At 36.5% G+C, this 23,178-nt stretch overlaps 1 protein-coding gene across 2 annotated transcripts in view; it reads right to left on the bottom strand.

The window, feature by feature from the left end:
• The window catches only part of NECTIN3 (nectin cell adhesion molecule 3), a 61,585-nt gene that overhangs the window by 22,756 nt on the left and 15,651 nt on the right, over positions 1 to 23,178 (bottom strand). For both annotated transcript variants that reach the window (XM_066572036.1, XM_066572035.1), the window contains exons 2-5: positions 14,764 to 15,102; positions 7,499 to 7,795; positions 5,673 to 5,790; positions 3,434 to 3,585 (exon numbers count right to left, since the gene is read on the bottom strand). In XM_066572036.1, the coding sequence (XP_066428133.1) occupies positions 3,434 to 3,585; positions 5,673 to 5,790; positions 7,499 to 7,795; positions 14,764 to 15,102 (906 nt within the window). The remainder of the gene's footprint in view (positions 1 to 3,433; positions 3,586 to 5,672; positions 5,791 to 7,498; positions 7,796 to 14,763; positions 15,103 to 23,178) is intronic.

Here is a 23,178-nt window from a genome sequence, read left to right as displayed (position 1 = left end):
TAAGAGAGTGCCTGTATTCACAAGGCGCTCTCAGAACAGAGGTTTATATATGAAGCAGCAAAACCTAAAACCAACTATCAGTCTCTGCTATGTGAATCCTCACAGTGTCCACTCTACAAGAAGGTGACCCCTGTGCTTACAAAAAACACCTTTCTAGGATTGCTGCCTAACAAAGGCTGGCTTTACTTTTAACAAAAGTAATCTCTTCCAAAGGCTGTCATGACAGAAGAAGTATGTTCCAACCTTAATGCAAGCCTCACAGGTCACCTCTCCTTTGCAAGGGGAGAAAGGGAAAGCCTCAGTAAACAGTATGAAGGTGAAAGAACACAGAGTCATGAAAACAAAATTCAATTCCTTGTGTAAGAAAACTGAGTAAATCAATACTGTACAAGGAAGTGCTTTATATATCAAACTGACAGCATGTTTTAGAAAACTTACCTCAATGCTTGAACTCCACTAGGAGCATGACTTGCTTTTGCTGGACAACTATGGAAAAAGTTTAGCTTTACATCATTGAATTAATAAAAACTGCAAAAATGACTAGGCCTTAAATGCCAAATAAAAACAAGTATCACACTTCAAAAACTATTTGAGTATTTCTCTATTCCTATAATGATGTAGAATCTCCTGAATCTGGAAGCTGAAGATACTATTTAGTTCCTGTCAACTACTTCTCTTTCATTTCTGTATTTCACTTCAAGAATATTAACAAGATTTAGGAGCACAACAGAACTTATTAAAAATAGAGCTTTGATTTTAACAATGAATATCAGGACCAAAACCAATCTTTTGCTCAGCTACATTCCAAACCTACAACACATTTCAACTTAATGGGTATTTTTTTCTAGCAGTTAAAAAGCTTAACAACTACGAGCATGGTGACTGTTCAGAAACATTAACTTCATAAATCCTTTTTGACAGCTTCATAATTAAAATTTGAAAGATGGTGTGGTCATACAGCTTTGTCTGTTAACTTCCAAGTTTCAGTTCACATTTTATGCCAAGTTCTATACAGTAGCTAAGAGCAAAGACAGAAAAATAAGCTAATTGATTATTTCAGCTTATTGCTCTACAGTACATCACTGCCATGTTTACTATTATTACCTGGTGAGTTAAGTCAAATATTACAGGTGGTAAGTGAATTGATTATTGGTCACTTGCCCATCCTGCATCACTTTAGGGCATTTCAATTAAAGAACCAATCACTTTGTAAAGTTATTCTTAAGAGTTACAATAGAATGTACTTAGTATTTGTTTCTGAAAACAATACAGGTGTTATACTAATAATTGCTTCACCTCTCCTTTTTTTAATCAAGTCTCCTATATACAAAAAGTTTATATACAGTGCTTTTAATCATTTTATCAGCATGATCAACATAACACTTTTAAAGACTGAAATTTACTGGCAGCTAAAACCTTTATTGTTACTGGTGGACCTATCTGGCAGAACCATGACACTGTATGATTCTGCACACCAAGTGAGGCTCAGTTTTGTTGCTCCCTGAAAACACCTAAGGTTTGCTAATTGCAGTTAAATTGCTACAGTAAAATCAATTTGCTGAGCACAGCTGAAAAGCAGCACACACAAACAGCATCCATCAATTCACAGCAAATGCCAACTGCTGCAGCTTAACTATCTCTGCACTGAGCTGTTTTAGACTCTGTAAGATTTGCATTAGGCTAGAACATAAACCATCACCACTGCCCAACTAGCCTGTATGCCTACCCTGCTTTTTAAAAACTTGATTCATTTTAGGAAATATCTAGGATTTTCTGGTTGGCCTGTTTTAGTCTGTTAGTTGAAAACATAATTTGAATGACAACCTTAAATTTTCATGTATGACAGTCATGGTAAAAAGCATGATGTCTGTTTAGGTCACGTAACATTTACAGACCTGACAACTTGAATAATAGTGGACTTGAAAAAACTTTTCCCCATTCCTTAGAATAGGGTTGAGAACAGAGCTATAAACTGCATTGTTATTTTTTGAGCAAGTGTATTTGAAAGTTATATTCGAGTCAAACATTTCACCCCAATTAATGATGATTTTCTAATTTTTTGAATTGCTATTTCTTACAATGTGCCAATTTTTGTAATTGTTTTGAGACTGCTATGCAGCCATGAAGTCTTCTCCATAGAAGCAACCTTAGAAACAAAACGCCCAAAAGTAACTCTCACAGAAATAACTTTCATAACAATTGGCAGCACTTGAAATATTTTAAATTATATAAAATTCTAGGTATTAAGTAGTTTACAAGTAATTCAACTGTCTCAAACTATAGTTTCCAGTTAACTAGCTCATTGACTAGACAGTTAATTAGAACTTACTAGCTTTCCACAGAGGCCTACAGTGACTGACTTCAACATTATCATTCATTCTAAAGATGCAGAGAACTGTCAAAGTGAATTCTGACTGATGTGGTCTCAAACATTTTGTACGTACAGTTTTAGTCTTATATTCTCATTCTCATTTTAACTCTTAAGTGTTCATATGGAATTTTAACAAAGAAGTCATCTATGTTTGTATCCACCATCTCTGCATTCTCTAATGGGCCAACATGTGCGTTGACACTTAATTTACTTAATGAAATAACTAATGTCAAGAACTTACTGGAAAGCAGCAACACAATACAACATAATGAAGTTTTAATTTTCATGTCTATTATCTTCCTTCAAAAGCCCTATAATATTAGCATTTATTCATCAAGCTAATTTACTTAATCCCTTATGAAAATCTGAACAGCTTTTCCACACGTGTATAGAAGTATTCATGCTTACTGTAAGTCATAGTGCTCTTTCACAAAAAAGATGTCACAGTAAAAAATTAATTACATTGTGTTAATGATGCAAGGATGTGTGTTCCAGCAGCAGTAGTGCTACACAGACACACAAATTGTCTACATGGTACTAAGTAGATCAGCAAAGGTTCTGCATGAGGTATTTAACTTGATGATTACTGGGTATCTGCACCCTGAGAAAATGACACAAGTAACTGGTGTAAAATGGACACAATTCAGAACATAACTAACTTCCTTAAAAGAGCATCTTTAACTTTTCTAAACATAACTGTTCTCCTTCCACTAACATCTGTTTTCTCAATTTATTAAAGACAAGGTACTACTTATTGCAGTCAATATGTCTTGTCAAACACAGGTTAACACTGCACAAAAAGTTAAATTACCAAAAGAAAATAATCATCTCAGAAGCACCTTAACCGTAAGAATTTCCACTATATGTTCCTATTCAAGAGTCAGTTCAATCCCAAATTGTGCTATAGCTTTTAAATCCACACTTTCAATGGCTTTTCACACAAAAAGCATATATTTTTCATATATTTCATGCAACAACTGGCTCTTCAGTTTGCTAATTTGATCACTGACAAAAAAAATGTTCCAAGTTAACAAACTGTCTTTGCTAAGAAGTAAAACTTACCTAATATGTAGATAGTCTTCTGATCACTTTTCTGACCAAGAGCATTAGTCACCTTACAGATGTAAGTCCCAGTGTAGTTATAAGTCAAAGGGCTGCTGAATTGCAGAGTATTGTTAACAGCCAACAATCCTTCAGGCCACTGTCCATCCAACCTAAAAGAACAGTTATATTTCAAATGTGTATATTTACAACTAGTTTAAACAGAAGGAGTTTAAAATAATATTGCCAATAATCTCTGGAATGACTTTTTCACTGTGCTCTGACACTTCCAGTGGGCTTCCCTTCAATACTCTCAGGGTACACCTGAAGGTTTACTCAGTATTTAATTTCTGGGCCAAATCCTTTAAATGTCAGATCCGCTGGAACTAGCAAGCTGTCTAAAATCAACACTACTACAGCTAAGCAAACAACATCTCAAAAGAACTTGGAGGAACAAGACAACCCAAGCTCTGAAAACTAACAGTTTAGAAGCACTTCTGCTGTCAGGATTAGCTGCCTGTTCATTTGCATCCAGTAGATATTTCTGTTCATACATACTTAATTTAGAGGACATTTTGACTAGAACTTCTGAGCAAGAATTCAAGCAGTTTCTCCTCTCCTGAACTGTCTTTTCTTACCTCCCATCACTCTTCTGTCTAAATTACAGCACTGAAATGGAATGTGGTACTTGGTGATACACCTGGGGAAACAACTGGCTGAAAAAATTATTTTTTATCAATTGACTTTTCTAAATCTATCATTTCCCTGTACAATTCTGTCTGACATTGCAGTAACAACTGTGTAAATGCAAGAGAAAAAGGGGAAAGGGCAAAGGCCCTGGAACTATTCTAACAGCGCTGCCAACTGTCCATTAAACACCTGTGTAATTCCATGCCATTGAAATCCATTTTGATTTATCTAAGTACCTATTAACAGCCAAGCAGGCCTAAATCAATATTCAAACTAGATCACTAGATGACAATATCTTGAAAGCATTTAGAAAGTGTGATTTTTTTAAAGTAGTATTGAAAAAAAAGGCAACCATCTATTTAAAACAGGTACTCAAGGGAAAAGAAACAAACACTTCACAGTTAACACTAAATACAATCTTCAGAAAATGTGGTTCAAGACAAGATCCCTAGTCCTTTGCTGTGATTATTGTATTGCCCAGAATTGCTGATAAAAGTCATCAGTCACATACATCATAATTCATAGTACCAGAAGTACTTATTTCAAGAAACGTTATAAAAAAACCAGTCAAGTGGTTTGAAAGCTCTATCCTAATAAAATTCTCATACATGCAACATTTAAAAATATTACTAACCATGAAAATCTCACTATCCCAGTAAATACAATGCCATCTTGGATTCCAAGGGACAAATCTGGTTGGTAAGGGAGTTCTACAACCTATTGTAATCTGACACCAGTCAAACAGTACACAGTTCAACACAGCACTTCTCCAAGCTCAAGCTACCCTTCTTTTCCATGGATTTCCTCCTTACACATGAACTTTCTTATTCACCAGTACTAGATTTTTGGATGGGTTTTGTTGTTGCTCCAAAAGGCATACCAGGTTTATTCCAGAAAACTTAGATTTCCTGTAAAAGTTTCTTCCATTTTAAGTTTAGGAAGTCTAACAGTGATCTCTGAAGCTCAAATGGCTTTGAATGTATTTAAATAGGTTCATTTCTTCTAGAATTGTGAACATTTGTAGTATTGATTAGCTCTTATGTATGTTTCAAATTCAAATGAGAGAACTAAGAACCTAGTGCATCTGAAGAAGCAAATGGTACAGCTGTTAGGGGCTTTTTTTAAACACAGGAATTTTTATGTGCTGAAATTTCTCATCACAGTGATTTTGAGCTAAGCCTGGGATGGTAGTCCACAGATTCATGAAATGTGGATGATATGTAAGCTTTTAAATTTTTTCATTAGAGGCATATGTAAATAATAATTGGATCCTTATTAGAGTTATTGGTCTTTGCTCTACGTGCTGCAACACAGAGAGCTCAGTATACCTTGAGTAACTAAAGACACTTTACCCTGAGAGTAATGACAAACTGTTTAGGCACATAAATTTACAAGATATCACCTGTATTCATACAAACAGATATCTTGTACTCCCCTTTTAAAAAGCTGGATGAAACCAATATGACCAATACAAGTCACATACTCTTTGTTTTCAAAACATGCATTGACTGTAAGCAAAGTGATTATACCACTTGAATCATGTGCCAAATCCCTTTTCATAAATATTTACCTGGTCCACATAAATTCCATAGGTAATGGATTTGCATCAGCATTACATTTGAGCTGAACATTTCCTCTTCCAATGAACCAGTTCCCATCATAGCCAGTTACTGAAACTTCTGGGGTATCTGACAAAAAAAAAATTAATCTATGAACAATCACAATTTTTACATTAAAAGTGAATCATGTGTAACATTGTTAGAACAAATAGGTATTTTTCTCCTGTTTTTTTTTTTTTTTTACTGTTTGCTTTAGTTGTTGGTTGCCTTTTTGTTTTTAATTTAAAGACCACCACCAAAATATACAGAGAGCACGATACAGTTCCAAGCTACGACATTAATATGCAGCAGTGAACAAATAGTTTCAATCAGTGCAATTTTCCCAGTGTGTTTTCAGCAACCACACAGCACCCTTAGAAGTGAGAGGACTTCAGAAAAAAAGAATCAGTTTCATGTTTTTGGGAAGGAGGAATGGTAACTTAGAACTACTTCTCACTAAAAAGATACAGCAAAGGATCAGAAACAACCTTGGGAAAAACCAGATAATTAAGAAATCACCAAAAAGTTCACAGATGCCAACTATAAAGATTAAATTATCCATTGGCATCAAAATGTAGAATTATGTTATGGCTCTAAAAAGCCAGGAGGTGATTTCAGAGAGGCATTGGAAAAATATTTACAAGCCAAGGAACAGACAAACTAGTATGATTTGGGATAAGCTCTGGAGCCAAAATGGAGATGCAGTTGCAAAAGCTAATAAGTGTTAGGGAAGACTGAAGAGCACACACTGCTTCTCACTTGCTGCTGTGTACCTTACTATACAACCTTGTTAGAAATTCTGAAACATGCATTAATGCTAATCTCAGATGAAAATATTGAAGACCAACTTGCACCCTCACTTCATTTTCAACAGGAAACAATTATTTTATTCACTGTTTGAGGCAATACAAATCCTCTTCAGTTTTATTTCTGTATCAATGACCCTCCAATCTAGAACTTTATTTCAAGACCAATAAAATAAAGCAGTGTTAATCACTATTTTATGCCAAAATAAGTGATTCTTTACCAAACAGAGCAAAACCAAGCCAAAATCAAATTCTAGTCAAATCAAAACAGCCAAGTCTACTTTTCCCAGCCGCTACATTTGTTCTACTTGAACTGACAGACTTCTGTGATTTAGGAACTTTAAAGCAGCACACAAGACAGGCCACCAAAGGACCAACACGAAAATAGTTGGTTTTGTTCATATATGCACTGTTTAACAAAAAGGGACCACATGCCTAAAGCTTACTTGTTTTAACTAGTTTTAACTAAGCAACATTGTAAGCCACCTTGTTTTGTATTCATGTCTTTTAAAAGCCATAAGTTTTTTAAAGAAGCCCAGTGCAGGTTTGAATTATATTATTATGTTCTTGTTTCCTTGGGCTAGTTAGAGTGGACAAAGCTTGGTGAATAATCTGAAAGTAACTTACTGACCACCACAAGACCTATTTTCAACTTAGCATCTCACACATGAATTTTCATTAGCATTCTTTTTTAATAATGCTGAAATTGTAAGACACTATAAACAGCTTTTCGATCAACCCTCATGTTTATCCATGATTCAATATCCAAAACAGTAGAAATGTAACAGTATTCTAGCTTCATGACTTTATTTTCAATTCAGAGACCCTAGGCTTTTACTCCTGCCTGACCTGCCTCTTATCACAGCTTTTCTATACAGTTTCCATTTTCCTGAAGCAGAAAGTGCTCATCTCCTTCCCGTGGAAGGTGTACACTGATTAAGGGGGAAGTTGCAAGGTACAAACCAGGAGTAATTACCTCACAGAATACTTACACTGTATATCCAACACGTAAGGGTATCGCATCTCCTTTTCAAAGGCAGGGTGCCTCACTACACAAGTTATGTGTCTTCCTCTTGCAAATCGTGTAGGGACAATCACATAGTGGCTTACAACTGTCACTGTTTCATTTGGAAACAAAGTAGAGGTGGATTCCATTTCACCAAGGCCTCCTTCCCAGTCAATCTGCGCAGCAGGTTTTCCAGTGGCTGCTGTACAAGTGGCTGCTACTGTCCTATTTGCACCATCTATTAGAGGGTTTGGTCCTTTCTTTAAGCTCACAACAGGTTCAACTAAGGAGGGGGGAAAAAAAGGAGATTTAAACAAGAACTCCACATCTTTGAAAGTGTCACTACTTAAGTTAAACAAGATCTAATCCGCTTGCAAATGCTCATGTTAATCAGACATCCTAGAAGGCTACGCATATCTCAAGAGATGACAGTTCTACAAGGCTTTGGTCTGCTGACACTACCCCGCTTTGTCCACTCACTCAAGTTCAGTGTTGTTCATTCAATACATTTAATGCACTGAAAGGGAATTCCAGAGTGGTTAGATCCAAAATGCCAATTGCAGTGCTTCAGTTGCAGTGTCTGACAACAGCGAACTTAAGGTATTAGGTTGAAACGACACTGCAGGGTTTTTTTCAAAAAGCTTAGATTCTGCTGCATTTTCAAGCATTTAAGAATTAACCTATACTGTCAGTTTGTGTCACTTGAAATCTACTTCAGTGTTCTAACATTAGGAGTTTAAGCTTTTCTTGATCACTATTATAGAAATGACTTCCAAGCTGCATCTTTATTATATATACAAACCACACACTGAATAAAGGATCTAATAAGTAAACAGAAATATGCAATTGTACATAAAATTTATCTAAGTTTTTAATATTCAAAGTAATCTATATGTAAATAAAATTTCAGTAACAAAATAAAATAAAAATAAAATTCATTGTTTTATATAAAAATAAAATTTTTGCCTATATATATATATATTTTGCCTACATGGAACTCAATACTAAGACTAAAGAAATCTGCATGTGGAAGGATGTGACTGCCTCGTAAAGTCCCTGCTCAACCCAAAATTTTAAAGACTTGGGGAACACAATTCTTTCTAAAGGGAAATTGAGCTCTTCATGGACAAGTCTGCTGCTGAGGACTATAGACTAAAAAGGTTTGAAAAAATTTCCTTTTGGTTTAGCAAATCTGTTTTGGCCCTGTACAAGCCACCCACCAGCTGCAGCCCAAGTCAGAAAAACTACCTGGTGCTCCAGATACAAACCATGGGTGGGGTGTTTTAGAACGGCCCGTTTGTGTCACCAGTTCTGTAAGGGACAGGTTTGCAGTAGTGTACCAGCCTGTTCCACAATCCTGGTCTTGCTCTAATCTGGCTACTGAAGTCCTCTGAAGGAAGGTCATTGCTACTCACCATAATAGTTCAGAATCCACCTCAGTGGATCAGCCCTCACTAATCACAAAGCAGAGATAAGTCTTGCAAGTTCTGTGCCTTTCAGTATCAGAAGGAAAAAAGTTAGTTCATGGAATTTCTTTCCAATAAATTGAAGCTGACCCACAGACACATCTTGGAACAGAACAGAGCAAAGTACCATACCTGGCAAGTTCTCCAACTACCTGTACCTTCCAAAGATAACAAATATTTTCAGTTATTTTCAGTGCCAGGATCAGTTTTTGACTGTTTTCTGCTCAGTCTAACACTCCTCATGTCTGAACAAGTTGGTTTATCATTTGCTCAATTATACTAAAAGAAAAGGCAACTATTAAATGGATAACCTTACAAAAATGTGTTTTCTGTTCTATGCATAGAAATGCTTGAAGAATACAAGTTGTTATGAAACTGAAGATTGTTTGGGTGGATACTAAGAGCAAATTATTTTCTACTTTGCTTCTCTGAATGCCCACCCTCTGAGATTTGTTAGTAACCCTACTGAAAATAAGCCAATAGCAGTTTTTTTTCTACCAAGTTGAACACTCACTCTTCTAGATCTGAAGTATTTTTAATACAGCTTCTTTCAAAATCTGATTCCCTGCTCTGCAACACCAGCAACAGCTAGAGCTTTGTGCAGTAAGCTTGCATATCTGAATTGATGTACACATGAAGCATTGTCTCATCCACAAAAAAAGCCTTTAAAACCTAGTATGGAGAACTTGATGTAACATAGTTTTGTTATTTGAACCACAATTTGGTTTTCCTGATTTAACATGAACACTACTGCCTTGTCCTCCCAAAATCACTGGTAGAGATTTCTTCAATAGCTTCTGTAGCATTACTAAAATGCAGAAGTATACACCCAAATTTATATTTAGAATTTTACATACATGAAAGTTCTAATTTTTGCTGTATCCCTCCCTTCCCAAGATTTCCATAATAGTAAAATAAATTAAATTAGCAGCTATCGTTAGCATTTCATGCCAAAACTCTAGACTCAAATAATTTCAGCTGGAAATAAAAGCTTGATATGTTCTATTCCTTTGATTTTTCTTCAAAACAAAGTATGTAACTGTGTAATTTTTTCTCCACCTCTGAAGGGATACGTAAGTAAACAAGAACTCTTAACTAAGTTGCATAGATGTCCAGACCCAAAGAGGACTACTCAGTACTGTACTTTGAGAAAAAGAAGCCTTCAAGTAGCATGATAGATCTAATTTTAAACACCTACTTTCTCAAATGATACCAGAGATTTGTCAGTTTGAGTTCATTGTGCAATACCTGGTTTTACACTTGTCAACTAGACACCAAAGGTAAACTATTCAAAACTACTCAGTGTCATAAAATATACTTATTCCCAGTCCTACCTGTTTCCATGTTTAGTTTTTTTTATACATCAGAAATGTTTAGGCTTCTATTGTCATATCTTCTCATAAATTGTGATTCTTGTACGACACATCAACTGCAAGGTAACTAAATAACCACATACTGAAAAATGGAAAGCAATCGCTGTTAGGATACTTATTTCTATAGTTTATCATTCAGGACTACTCTGTCCCAGCAACTGAAACAAAACAAGCAGAAGCCCAGATACTTATTCTATGGCCTTTCTAGATTTTCAGTCATGGATTAAGAAATATTTGGTTAATAAATCCATAACTACAAGGGGGCATTGACATCTCATCTCTCACAGTGCAAAACAGTTTTACCATTTTCAGTTTGGAAAATAGATTATCCAAAATAGGGTTTTGGAATTCTTTTTGGTTTAATTTTTTGTTTTGTGGAAGTGTAATTTCTATATGCAGTCCTCATCCCAGGACCATTCATTGCGCCACATGAGTGTGATTTTTAATTACTTTCTCTGCCCACAGTGGTGGTGGAGGCCACAAGAGGCAGCTGGGAGAACATTAGAGAAGCTGCTAGACCCACTCAGTAGAAACCTTATGCTCTATTTAGGCCAAATTAAAAAGATAGTGAGGACAATGCTTTGTGTGGAAAAGGAAGCCATCAATCCCCTAACATGCAAAAGCAAGACCTACTTCCACAGTGTGAAGTTCCATCTAAAGCAACATTATGGTGTGAATTATACTTGAGTATTAAAGACAGGATGGCTGAAGCATGGAAGATAGATGGGCAGTTGTTCAAAAGGTTTCAACTAATTTGCCCATCTGTGCTTGCCCTTTAACAGACTCACGACCACCACTAATTTAACCCAGTTTATTCAACCTTCACCTTACATTCAACATAGGCATACCAGAAATCTCTTGCTGCTCTGGTCCTTATAATTTTTTTACAGAAAATGAACATAAAATAGCATCCAGACATGAGCATTAAATCCTACTGCATCAAGTTTTGAGGCCAAAAAGCTGCTTCTTGGTTTTCCTGTACTTCATAAACCTTTTTCAATTGCTTCTGTTGGTTTTAAAACTAATTTTCTGCGCACACTGGGCACAGGTCTGGATGATATTGGCATGATTACAACACACACAGGATTATTTCCTCCCAACGTTAAATTCACTGATTCCTTGGCAATAGCACGACACTGGAAATTGTCATTTCCTTCATTGCATCTGACATGTACTTGATTAACTTCTTTCCAAAACAGTATTTCAAGTTTTAATTTTCTCTCACCTTGAAACCAGGAGCTTTATCTTTCTGTGTACTTTATCCTGTATGCTAATTAATACTTAATTATTAACTTATTAAGGTTTTCTTGTTTTAATAGTTTGGGGGGGAGGCAGTTTGCTTCTTTGTTTTAAGGCCAGTAAGTTCACTAATTTGCCATCTACTTGATACTTTTTCTTGGCCCTGAGTATTCTGTAGTACCCAATATCTATACTGCCTGACATACATAATCTTTTAATTTCTAATTGGAAGACTTTCTGCATTAGAGTGTCTAGGATCTAATTCATGACCTATGCCTTTGACACTCCTTTGTACAATTTATTCCTCACTTGTAGCATTGGGAAGAGCTAGGCTGCAAAGGAACAAGACCTACTTTATCAATACCCATGATAAGAAATCCAACTTAGCAAGACAGAGCTAAACCAAACCAGGTATTTTAAATAGTCATGGGCAGCACTCAAGTTAGTCACATAAAAATTATATCACCTCTGCAAGCTACCCAGCAACAAGTCCTTTCTTCTGCCCTGAGACACCAGTTTGCCTCATTTGGTCAGCATCATGGAATCTTGGGGAAACCAACAGCTTGCCACAAAAATTATTTGCCATTTTTTGCAAAGTTTAACAACTTAAGTTTGGCAAACCAAAGTTTCAGAAAAGTTCAATATATCTGTTTGACCCTAAAAGCATTTCCACTGTCTTAACCTCTTCTTTTACAGTGCATTTCCTTAAGACGACATGAAGCACTAAACAAAGCAAACTGGGAGTGGGCAAAGTCACCAAACATGGCTCATCTGTTAAACTTGGGGCACACAAGAAGTTTTAAATATGGTCTTAAGTGATCAGTGTGCTGTGGCAAAACACAGGGCATTTTATGTTGCAGTTATTTCTTTCTTCCATTTGTCTTCAGTGTGTCCACTTTATAGTGTAAAAGCATCTAGTACATGATTAAGTATGTCCGCTACACAGGGGAAGGAAACAAATTCTTTGCTGAATAAGAACACACAGGGACTAGGAAAAAAGGCAGTCCTGCTTCAACTGGAAACAGCCTCAGCCTTAGGACAGGAACTTTTTCCCTTACTTAAGGAAGAGTTTTTTAGACCAGTGGGAGAATGCAGCCAATGTATCACTGAAGATTATTTTAAGTTACATCAAGATTTAAATTACAGCAATTGCATGCCTTAAGATTCTGATGAGCTTGGAATTGCTGAGTTCAGGCCAGCAAAGTTCACAATTTTTTAATTTACAAACATATTCTGAACATCATTACTTCCCCAGTATTTTGACAGTTTAAGCCTACAAGTCAGTGTAGCAAAGAGTTTCTAAAAGGACAGAAAATACACAGCTGAGGCCATAGAACTTAAGTCCAACAGAGGGTTGGCTACCTAGTGGTACATGCAAGTGAAGCTGCTGGTAACTAGGATGGAAAAGCATCTTTGCAAATAACAGCTGGGTTTTGCCATTTAGAGAGTCCTGACAGACTTACAGCAACTGGCAATCATCTGCATCAAAGATGAAAAAAGCTATGATCAGAACCACTGTATGCCTGACTAATACTTCTTTGCCTATTTCAAATGCAATTTTGCATAACGTATATTCAATGAAACAAGTTGTGGTCCTTCTATTCTTCCAAATGTAGAATAATAAGCACATGAAACATAGATGTGCTTTCCAAGTTCTTCCAGAAACCTGATATTATGAGTGCAAAATGGACACAATAACTAATGTTACCTGAAAAAAAAACAATCTTAGAAAGAGGAACTGACTAGAAAAGGTGAGGGGAGGTAGTAAGAAATTCCCACGCTTACTGGTAAAGCACAATAGCTGAAACCTGAAGTGAAGAGACTGCTACAATAGCCACACACATAGCCACTTGCAGTACTGATGGAAGTCAGGTGAAAAAGAGAACCATAAGACCACATGCTTTGTGCATCACACAGAATTTTAGTTAAGTTACTGGTTTCAAATTGGATTAAGCCAGTTACTTTAATGCATTTATTTTGCCCCACCTTGTGGTGAAAACCAGTTTACATACGGTGCTACAGCCCTCTGATTAATCCCATTGAATATTCTACTACTATGAAAAGCTAGTATCAAAGACCAAGAGATGATCCTAAAAAGCACATCTGCTTGCAGAAATAGTCATTCACAACCATCTCAGCTACAGAAAATATTTTACTCCTGGCAAGAGATACAGAAGTACCTTACACTAGTACAAGAAGAATACTCTTGTAAGGAGAGGGCAGCTTAATAAGAGGCTTTCAAGTTTCAGGGTAATCATTTTACCTTACACTGCAGTAACACCTGAGTTACTTGCACTTCAGCACTAATTCCTTATGACAGCAATACACAGCCCTCAACAAGAGGGAGAAAATTAGTGTAAACAAACTCTCAAGTCTATCAAAGTTTCACATTATGACTATCCACAAACAGTCAAGAGCTTAAATTGACTCTTTCTTCCCACAACTCCCAGCAGTCATCTAGACAGTTTTGCTTTACATTTATATTGTGCAAAGAACAAGTTTGCATCACCAGACCTAAGCAGCTATATTAAATTATCATGTTAGCAGCATATTTATAAAATCATAGAATTGCATTGGAAGGGACTTTTTAAAGGTCATCCAGTCCAATCCCCTTGCAATTAGCAGGGGCATCTTGAACTACACCAGGCTGCTGCAAAGTCCCATCCAAATGTTTCCAGGCATGGGGCATTGACCCTTACTAGGTGCTCTCTAACCTCATTACAGATGATGGACTATTTCACTGAGACAAACCAACAAGGTTTAGAAATACCTGCTTTTTCTGAAGACCGGTGATTACCCACTACAAACTGAGGGCATTTAGCCAAGGCAGTAGCTAAACCCAAGTCCAGCAGCTTCCCAGCACATACACACAAGTCCCTGGTATCAGCATTGTCTGTCAAAGCTCTAAAACACTGCTAATACAAACTGAATGTTTGTTTTCAGCATAATTCCTAAATAGGAACTCATTTATTTTTAATAACTAGACAGTCAAATAACAAGTTCTAAAGGAGCAAGAACAAAAAGAAGTCTCCTCTATGACATTAGTAAAAATTGCACACCTGTAATCAAAGCCCAGCAAACACATATTTTACATTTTCTTTAGGTTAAATGGTAAAATTCAACTTATTTGTAAGTTATTTGCAGAATTTTGCTTTCAAAAAGAAGCTACTTACCTAATACTGTTACAGTTGTTGATGACTGTGTATTTCCAAGCGGGAATGTAACTGCCTTGCAAACATATTCTCCTGCATCAGAAAAGCTTACATTTTTTAAGATGATTGTTGCATCAGTAAGTGAGTAGTTTTTAAATGCCACTCTTCCTTGGTACTCTCCTTGAACAGATATTCCATATTCAGGGTGATGAACAGCAATAGTCTGTGAACTTTTACCATATATCTTCTCCCAAGAAACTTGTGTTATTGTTTCGTTTACATCAATTATGCATTTCAGTGCAACCTTCTTCCCCCAAACTGCTGTCACATGTGGATCAACAACTGGTCCAGCTAAGGCACCTAAAAACAAAGCAAGTGTTAGTTGCTACACAAGTAAGTTATGTTGCTTGGTTTTCACAGTAAGCCTTCTTCCATAATTAGCTTACCTTTTTAGAAGAGAATTCCTGCTTTTTTTCTGATTAACTGATTCACAACAGTGTGGAAATACTACAGAAACACATTTCAAGCAAAAACACCAAACCTAGGCACAGATCAATCATTTTTCAGAGGATACTACCACTAATACACAACTTCATATAAAAACAACCTGACAATTGTATAACTGGGCTAACAGTCTTTTGGGAATTTAACTGGATATGAACATTCTGTGAATTCAGATTTACCAAAAAAACAAGACATGGTACTTTGGTACTTTTTAGCAGTCTGATTACTGATCTAGAGCATCAAGCAAAAACTTAAGTTAAACTACTGCACTTACATGTTTCTCCTTAAACAATATTTATCAAGTCATATCTTTTATAAGTTGAAATAAGTGAAACTTCTAGCACTTACCATACCAGTAAATACTTAAACCGCAAAGCAACAATTAAAAAAACAAACAAAAAAGCCCCTATCAAAATCCCACAAACCACTCCATGTTTACAGTGACAGTCACTCAAAGACCTCAACTTGAGCTTTCCTACCCTACCTCCTAATGAAGACATTTACCATCATACATATGTAATTCTTCTGCTTCAGTGCAGTGGTATGTCTTCACACAAGACCTTGTCTCAGACAGTAAATATGCAAGAGTAGGCATAGGCAAGTGCTTGCTTAGGATTCAACATATTTCTGCTTAATACCTAAAATGTCTTCCACAGTAGCAACTACATTCTAAGCTCAGCACTTTACACCATCCTCCTTTCAAAAAAGGAAATCCACTAGGACAAAGCAGTTCAGTATACCACAGGTTCACAATTTCTTTTGCCAACAGATGCTCCAGCAACTTGACTCATTAGTTCTCTTGGAGCAAACTGACCTGATGAAAAAGAACCAAAGTCTTAGTCCACAGTGTATTTCTTTTTTCTGAGCTCAGATTTTAACAGAGCTATTTCAAATGCTCTGATTCTCTCTTCAGATACCAAGTCAGTGCTCAAGCTGTAACTAAAGAAGTTCACTGATGAAGCAAAAAGTCAAGTATAAATTTTATTAGCCCCATTCTCATACGCATGAAGAAGTCATCCATCTTGAGACATGAGCTAGCTGCCTTTTCACTCACCAAGCTCAAACAAAAGGCAAGCCATGTGTTCAGGAAATCAGTCCTTAAAAGCCTTTGTCTACAAATCCATTGTTAAAAGCTTTCTCCTTCCCACTGATTGATTTTTCATTGTTCAAACTATTTCTCAGTCAATGAAGTCACCCAAAAAAGTGATTTAGCTATGGATTTCTTCAGTATAAAACTACTGACTAACATCAACAGTATGAACACCTTTGACTTATTTGACAAATAAGTCAAACTAAGCCAAAAATTCAGACCAATATTGTTGATACATCAGTAGGTAAGTGGGGCTGGTGAAGGGACAAAAAATAACAAGAAAAGTAAAAAAAAAACCCATAACACATTTCAAATAGAGACTATCTGCCATGACAAGTAGCGCAAGAACATTCTGTCTATTCTCCTCATGCCTTTTATCTAACACATTAATGTAACAGACACTGGAAAGAGGGCAGCTATTTGCAAACTGGGATGCACAGAGTTCTGTCCAAAATTCATCTCCACTTGCCATTGCTACATTTAAACATAAGATGGAATGTTCCTTAAAAAGTATTTGATTATTGCTTTTTACCCTATAAATAAATTCACAAGTTACATTTGTGAAATGTATTTCAGAATGTATTGGATATAAATACTCTGTAATGTAATTTAAGCAAAGAAAAACACTTTCATTCAGGAATCTGCTTTCTGCTACAGTTAAATCTACTGTATCTTAACCTATACTTTATCATAGTGATTAGCTGTATATAACCCCAAAAAGCTTAGTACAGAAAAACCCCACAAGTGAACTTACAAAAACTGTTCACACTTCTGCAGAAGGTAACAAACTAAACTGAAAAAATATCCCAGTTAACAGAACACAGGTCTAACATGAGGTCTTTTGCTTCCTTTTACTTTTTTTTTTTTTGACAACTCTGCTCCCAGTTATTGGAGGCTTTAGCTACATAAAGATGACCATTGTACATTTAAAAAGTCAATACTCAACAATTTTCCCACCAAGGAATACCTCTAACAGCTCATTTGTGCTATGAGAACATTGTGTTCTCACATGAATGACATGAATATTTTCAGAAGTCAAACTTTTTCATTGCTGCTATTTTCAAGATTTACAGACTGAACTGAGCAGGACCTATATATATTTATAGACATAAACACACTTGCAGGCATAGAATGTTGATCAGTTAGATCTTTTTTTCTTCCCCTTCTCCAGCAAGGGAGGTAGAAAGCTAATATATCACTACTCCAAATTTTACATTTTTACATTTATCTCATCTTCTGACACATAGTCAGACTCAAAAGACAAAAAAAAACCCAAACCAACAAACAAACAAACTTATCTTCACAAATTATTTAACTTGAACTTACATACAGCTCATAAAACAGTATATAGACTCCAAAATGTTTAAAGTGCAGAAATAGCTTAAATTTGATGTGCCAATGCCACATACTTGATTTGGAACAGTATCTCCATCCAGTTATTATTTAACTAGCTGCAGTTGCAGAGCAATCAAGCTAATAGTTCAAACTAGCAAGCTAATTACCATGCAGATATTCAGGGCTCTCCAAGGCTCAGGATGCTCAAGATAAGTATTTCCTTTGACATAAAGACTTCCACTCAAGAGTCAGTATTCTGCTCACAGATTGTAATTGAATAACGAGCTACATGTCTCCCCCAAAATAACACACTTAGAGGCTCATAATGCACAAGGTTCTGAAGAACAAGCCACTTCAAGACCACACTATTCAGGTTCTTAACTGATCCAAATTTAGGACACACAGGCACATAGAATATGCATTTACTGTTTTAATGAGGCCTGGCCCTCCTCCTCTTGAAATCTGACCTTTTCTGCCTCACGTTCACAATATTGAAGTCTGTCATTCTCAACAAAACTTCTGGATACACTTTGTACTTACTTAGTAATCAAGATATTTTGTAAATTCTCAAGGTAAACACAGCAACATGAGGTTTTCTTACTTTTTTCTTTATATTTGCCCAAGCTTTTAGAGATCTGCCTTCCCTTTCCTTTTTGTTTCCTTGGAATACATAAAATTGTACTGTTTCACACAGTGCCTGATGAGATTGCCAACTCAAGCACTTTATCATGATTCAATTTCAGCTAAATCCCTATGCACTAAATGATTTTTGATCACAGTGATCCAATGCCATGCTTGGCAATAAAGTCAAGAATACTACCTGAAACAGCAAGGCAATGACTCTACTCATGCAACTTGACAGAATGTTTAAAGAGTAAACAAAACAAAAAGATCCCTTAGGCTCACTTGCAGCATTAAAAGCCACAGAACTAGGTGCTATCAAATACTGACCATGATAATATTTTCAACATCAATTCTGAATTAAGTTTCTACTACTAACTGAAAAAAAGATACTGAGGAATTATGACAACCTTCATAACACAACAAAGTATTCATGATTTGGAATGACAGAATACTTATCACATTTGCAGGCTTGTTATTTGTTGCAATAAACAGCAGATTTAGATTTTCTATATGAAGCAGCCATGCACAAGTCTAATTATAAAAGCAATGCATTTTTCTACCCACTTAACAGCACCCTTCTGGCAAGACAGGGTGACCATACTGACCATTTCTGGCCACGGATTTTCCACAACCTGCTGACTATTTCCACAAGACAAAGCCAAACTACAGAAGAGCATAAAACTTAATTTTTCCCCTCTATCAGCAAGTTATTCAGCTCATGGGTATACATGGCCTTAGCACAAACTAGTGGCAGGGAACTCAGAAGAGGTCCAATCATAAATGGAGCAAAACAACAAGAACATTCCATTTTGCAGACAGCAAGTTGCTATGTCAGCAGAACACTCTCAAAGTCAGGCTAAGCATTATTGTTTGGCCAGTTGAATTTCAGCTGACATCAAAAAGCTTATTCTTGCAGTCCTCCTCCTCCTGTGTCAGCATTCATCAGGTACCTAAAAGACCCCTACCTTCAAAAACTCACTTGTTCTCTTCCCGATTTAACCTTCTGAATTAGCTCAGCCAATCACAAGAGGCGATTGCAACCCAGGCAATGAGCACAGCTCCACAAATCCAGTGGCATTTTCAGATTTGTTTAACTGGAAAAACAAATCACTTAAAGACACTTCAGAAAACAAGCTGAAACCTCAACTTAAGGCTTTATAAAAATATATGCCTAAATGACTGGGAAGAAGTCAGTGTGTCTTTTGAGTACCAGGGCATGACCAAATTACTGTGTCAAAAAAAAGATCAGAACCAAGGAATGGAAGAGATTCAAGACTAAGTAGTACAAAATGCCTCAACATCAGCTTCCAATTAGAAGTGCTAACCAAGTACGTAGGAAAAAACTTCACTTAAATCAAAGAGAAAGTATTATAACCTAGTGTTACTTTCACCTAAGGATCTGCTTTATCGCAATCCCTGCTTGGAGTGTCAATCAGTTTTTTGAGGACAAGTGAGCTGAGATCAGGAACAGCACGAGATTAGCTTCTATAAGCATTGCATTTACAGGACTCAGCTCAAGTTCCTTTTTTTTTGTACAGAACTTGCCTTATTTTTTTAAAGAAGAAAACCAGGAATGTATTACTTCCATCTCAGGGAGCAAAACTTAAAACCTTGTTCCATGTTAAGCATACAGTATAATAGGCATACAGAAGCCTACCAGAATGCAAAAAGTTTCAGTGAAATGATGCATAGCAATTTGATAGTCTGAAGCCAAGACTACTGAAGGCTCTCAGGCTCTCTCAGGTTGCTTTTTCATTTTACTGAAGGTCAAGGGATTCTTGAATCTTGAACTTTACCTAATACCAACAGGAAACTAAAAACATGATGCAGTACATGCAAATCCACCACTTGCAAATGGTTAACTTCTGAATGTTAACTTCCTATGCCTGCAAACGGCCCAAAACAGGTTCAAGTCTTGAGTTGGTTTATGGCATGAGCAGCTCTCCTCTAGGTGACTATAGCCTGACTTCTTACAAAAACCATAGAAAGGGGAATATAACTTCTAGTTGAAAATTATAAAATAAAGTTGCACAAAGCCGTATCTTTTCCAAGCAACCGAAAATTCAAAGAGACTGGCAATGAGAACTGTGTGAAGAGGTCAGTCTCGATTTCAGTGCTGTCTCAAAAGTTAGCTGTTGCTGAAGGGTTTTACTAACATCAAGCTCCAGACTGATTGATTCTCAGTTAAGTGCTATCACAGGATGTTCTGCAGAATTCTGAAACACTCTGAACCACCATCTGGCTGCTCCTAAAAGTACAGCTGACAAGATATCACACCATTCAGCCAGGAGGCTTGTCTTACTCTGCTCCTTCATTCCCTGCAGCTGATGGAAGAGACTCTCAGTTATCTCCCTCTAGTTGCTGCATCAACATGTGTATCTTCATAGAGGGATAAAGGAATAGAAATAATTGTTGGGAAAGCTACAGCTACCATTCATAAGATAGCATCCAGAGCCCAGAGAGAGGACTCCCACTGCCTGTTAAAAGGCCAGGTAATGCAATACTGGACAAAGAACTGTCATCCTAGCACAAAGGAGTTAAAGATGACAACATATGCAAACCTCTTCAGCTCCACAATAAATTATATACAAGACTGACATTTGCAACACAGAAAGCAAAGAAAGAGATTTCAAAGACACTTTACTCCAATGCAACACAAAGTCAAAGAAAAAGTAGTTACAACTTAGAGTTTAACATTAGCTTGAGCCCAACTCATAGAGTCAGGAGTTGGAGCTTCAGAAAAACTCTGCCCCTGGAGTCAGGGTTGGCTGTTACCCACCATTCTTATTTCAGAATGCCATGTGAACCAGCGCTTCTGTTCTAGTTTATCTCCATGTAAGACAGCACTTGTGCCCCTGCATACTCTGCTTACCACCATGCTGCACAGACCTTTAGTATCAAGCAGCAGGACAATCTAAGACACTAGAGGAAATTAAAAAGTAATGTTAGGCTCACGATTCAAATGGAGTTGGGAAGGACACTCTTAGAAAGCCAATTTTATAAGGTCAAAACTTTGTAAACATTCTTAGTGAGTAGTTTGATTTAAAGTCCCATGAACTTTAAAACTTTGTGTGGAATTTTGACTTAGACGACATTAACATCAATGTCCATTTTACATGTTCTTACATTATAATCATTTATACATATTAACACACAGCAAATTAAGACATACATGTTTATCCTGACACTAAACTTTCAGATGTTTTAAAATATGTTGAACTAATAAGTAGGGCAGGCTATGAAGCAGCTGGAAGTTTTTCTGTAATTATTATTTCCAACTCTGTTTCACCAAGTCTTCCAATCCTATCTCCTTTAAAAGGAATAAGCAGGACAATGAGGTACTAGTTTTCCAATAAATAGGCCAGGCTCAAAAGCAGGACTGGAGGAAGACATCTCATTTCAAGTCCCACTCCCTCAAAAAAACTAGTAGTAAGAGTAAACAAGTAGTTCTAAAGTTATCCATATACACACCACTACTGCTTAACCACCACAAAATGCTTCACACCCCCATTTAAATACATTCAAATCCCTAAGTATCAGAGCAATAAGTATAAATACACAGAAGAGATTGAAACAAGCAGTCCTTAATGTAACTCAAACATCTTACTGGAAAGTTTGTTAAAGAGTGCCAGATGATCTTAGAAATCTTCTGAAACACAAAAGATGAGTCAATAGTTCTGACAAACTGATTTGGTGAGAAAGGCTGAAGTCCTCCTGTGTGGCATCCAGTTTAAACACATAACCAAAATATTTAACAGAAGATTCAAGGTCAAAAGGAGAATTGTACATCTGAATCTTGGTGGAGCTGATGACTAATGCATTATACACAAAGAAACAAGTGAAGCTACACTTAACAAACCTTTCCCAGTCAGGCAGAAAAATACCTTCAAGCTGCAGCGGGTCCAAATTAGACTAGCAGCCATCAGAAACAGGTCTAAGTAACACATCAAGAATGTTAAATAACTGGTTAGAGAGCAAAGTGTGTTCTGAAAGCTACAGCAAGTGCATGGTGATTACATACCAAGAATTGAAAGTGACACTATAGAATATGCTAATATAGAAGTATATGCTCTAGCCAACATCAGTGAGGCTCCATCTGGAGTTGTTCAGCTTGAACAGCACACATCATATATTAGCCATCTAGAGAGTCTGAAAGCAAAGTGCGCTCCAAGGCCCAGAAAACATGACCTACAGGAAAGGACTGGAAGAGCCCATTATTATTCTTATAAAAGGTAACCCGATAAAGGTCCAAAAGAACTTACACTGCAAAAAAGAGAATGCCTGTGGAGATTAGGAAGAAGATGAACTAGTAAAGCAGTAAAAAAAAGAACAAAAACAGAAGGGAAAAAACCCCCAAACAACCAAGCCCATTGAAATAAAGAAATCCTTTGAGGCTACAGAATATGAATTCCTCAAATAAACACCCTGACCAAAATGACAAACCTCCACACCCTTTACTTTAGAAAGGTTTGATATTTAGTAATAAAAAAAAAAAAAAAAAATCAAACTAACCTAGGATGATCCTACACATGATCAAGGATTTTATTTGCTTTGTTATTATAAGATTAATAGTTATTTTTACTGAAGTAATAAACTAGTCCTCCTTAAAATTCTTGTTAGCCAATATGACACACATGCTGATGGACTTAAATCACAATTTCTCACTTCAGGTACTTGGAACATTCCATCCCATAGACTTCTACCACTTGTTCTAGCATGATCGTTGGGGTCATCCAGATCTTGCTACTGTGAGAAGACTTCAAAATGCACTCCTTTTACAAGTCTCATTCCCAATCCTCTTCCCAGAAACCTGCTGTCTCTTCAACTGTGTTTAAGACTATCCTCCACCTGCTTTGCAAATCAAGAAACCAACCGAGATATAC

The sequence above is a fragment of the Molothrus aeneus genome, chromosome 2 (assembly GCF_037042795.1).
Source record: "Molothrus aeneus isolate 106 chromosome 2, BPBGC_Maene_1.0, whole genome shotgun sequence".
Lineage (NCBI taxonomy): Eukaryota > Metazoa > Chordata > Aves > Passeriformes > Icteridae > Molothrus > Molothrus aeneus.
Note: the sequence above shows the minus strand (reverse complement) of the source record. Positions and strands in the feature narration are given on the sequence as shown.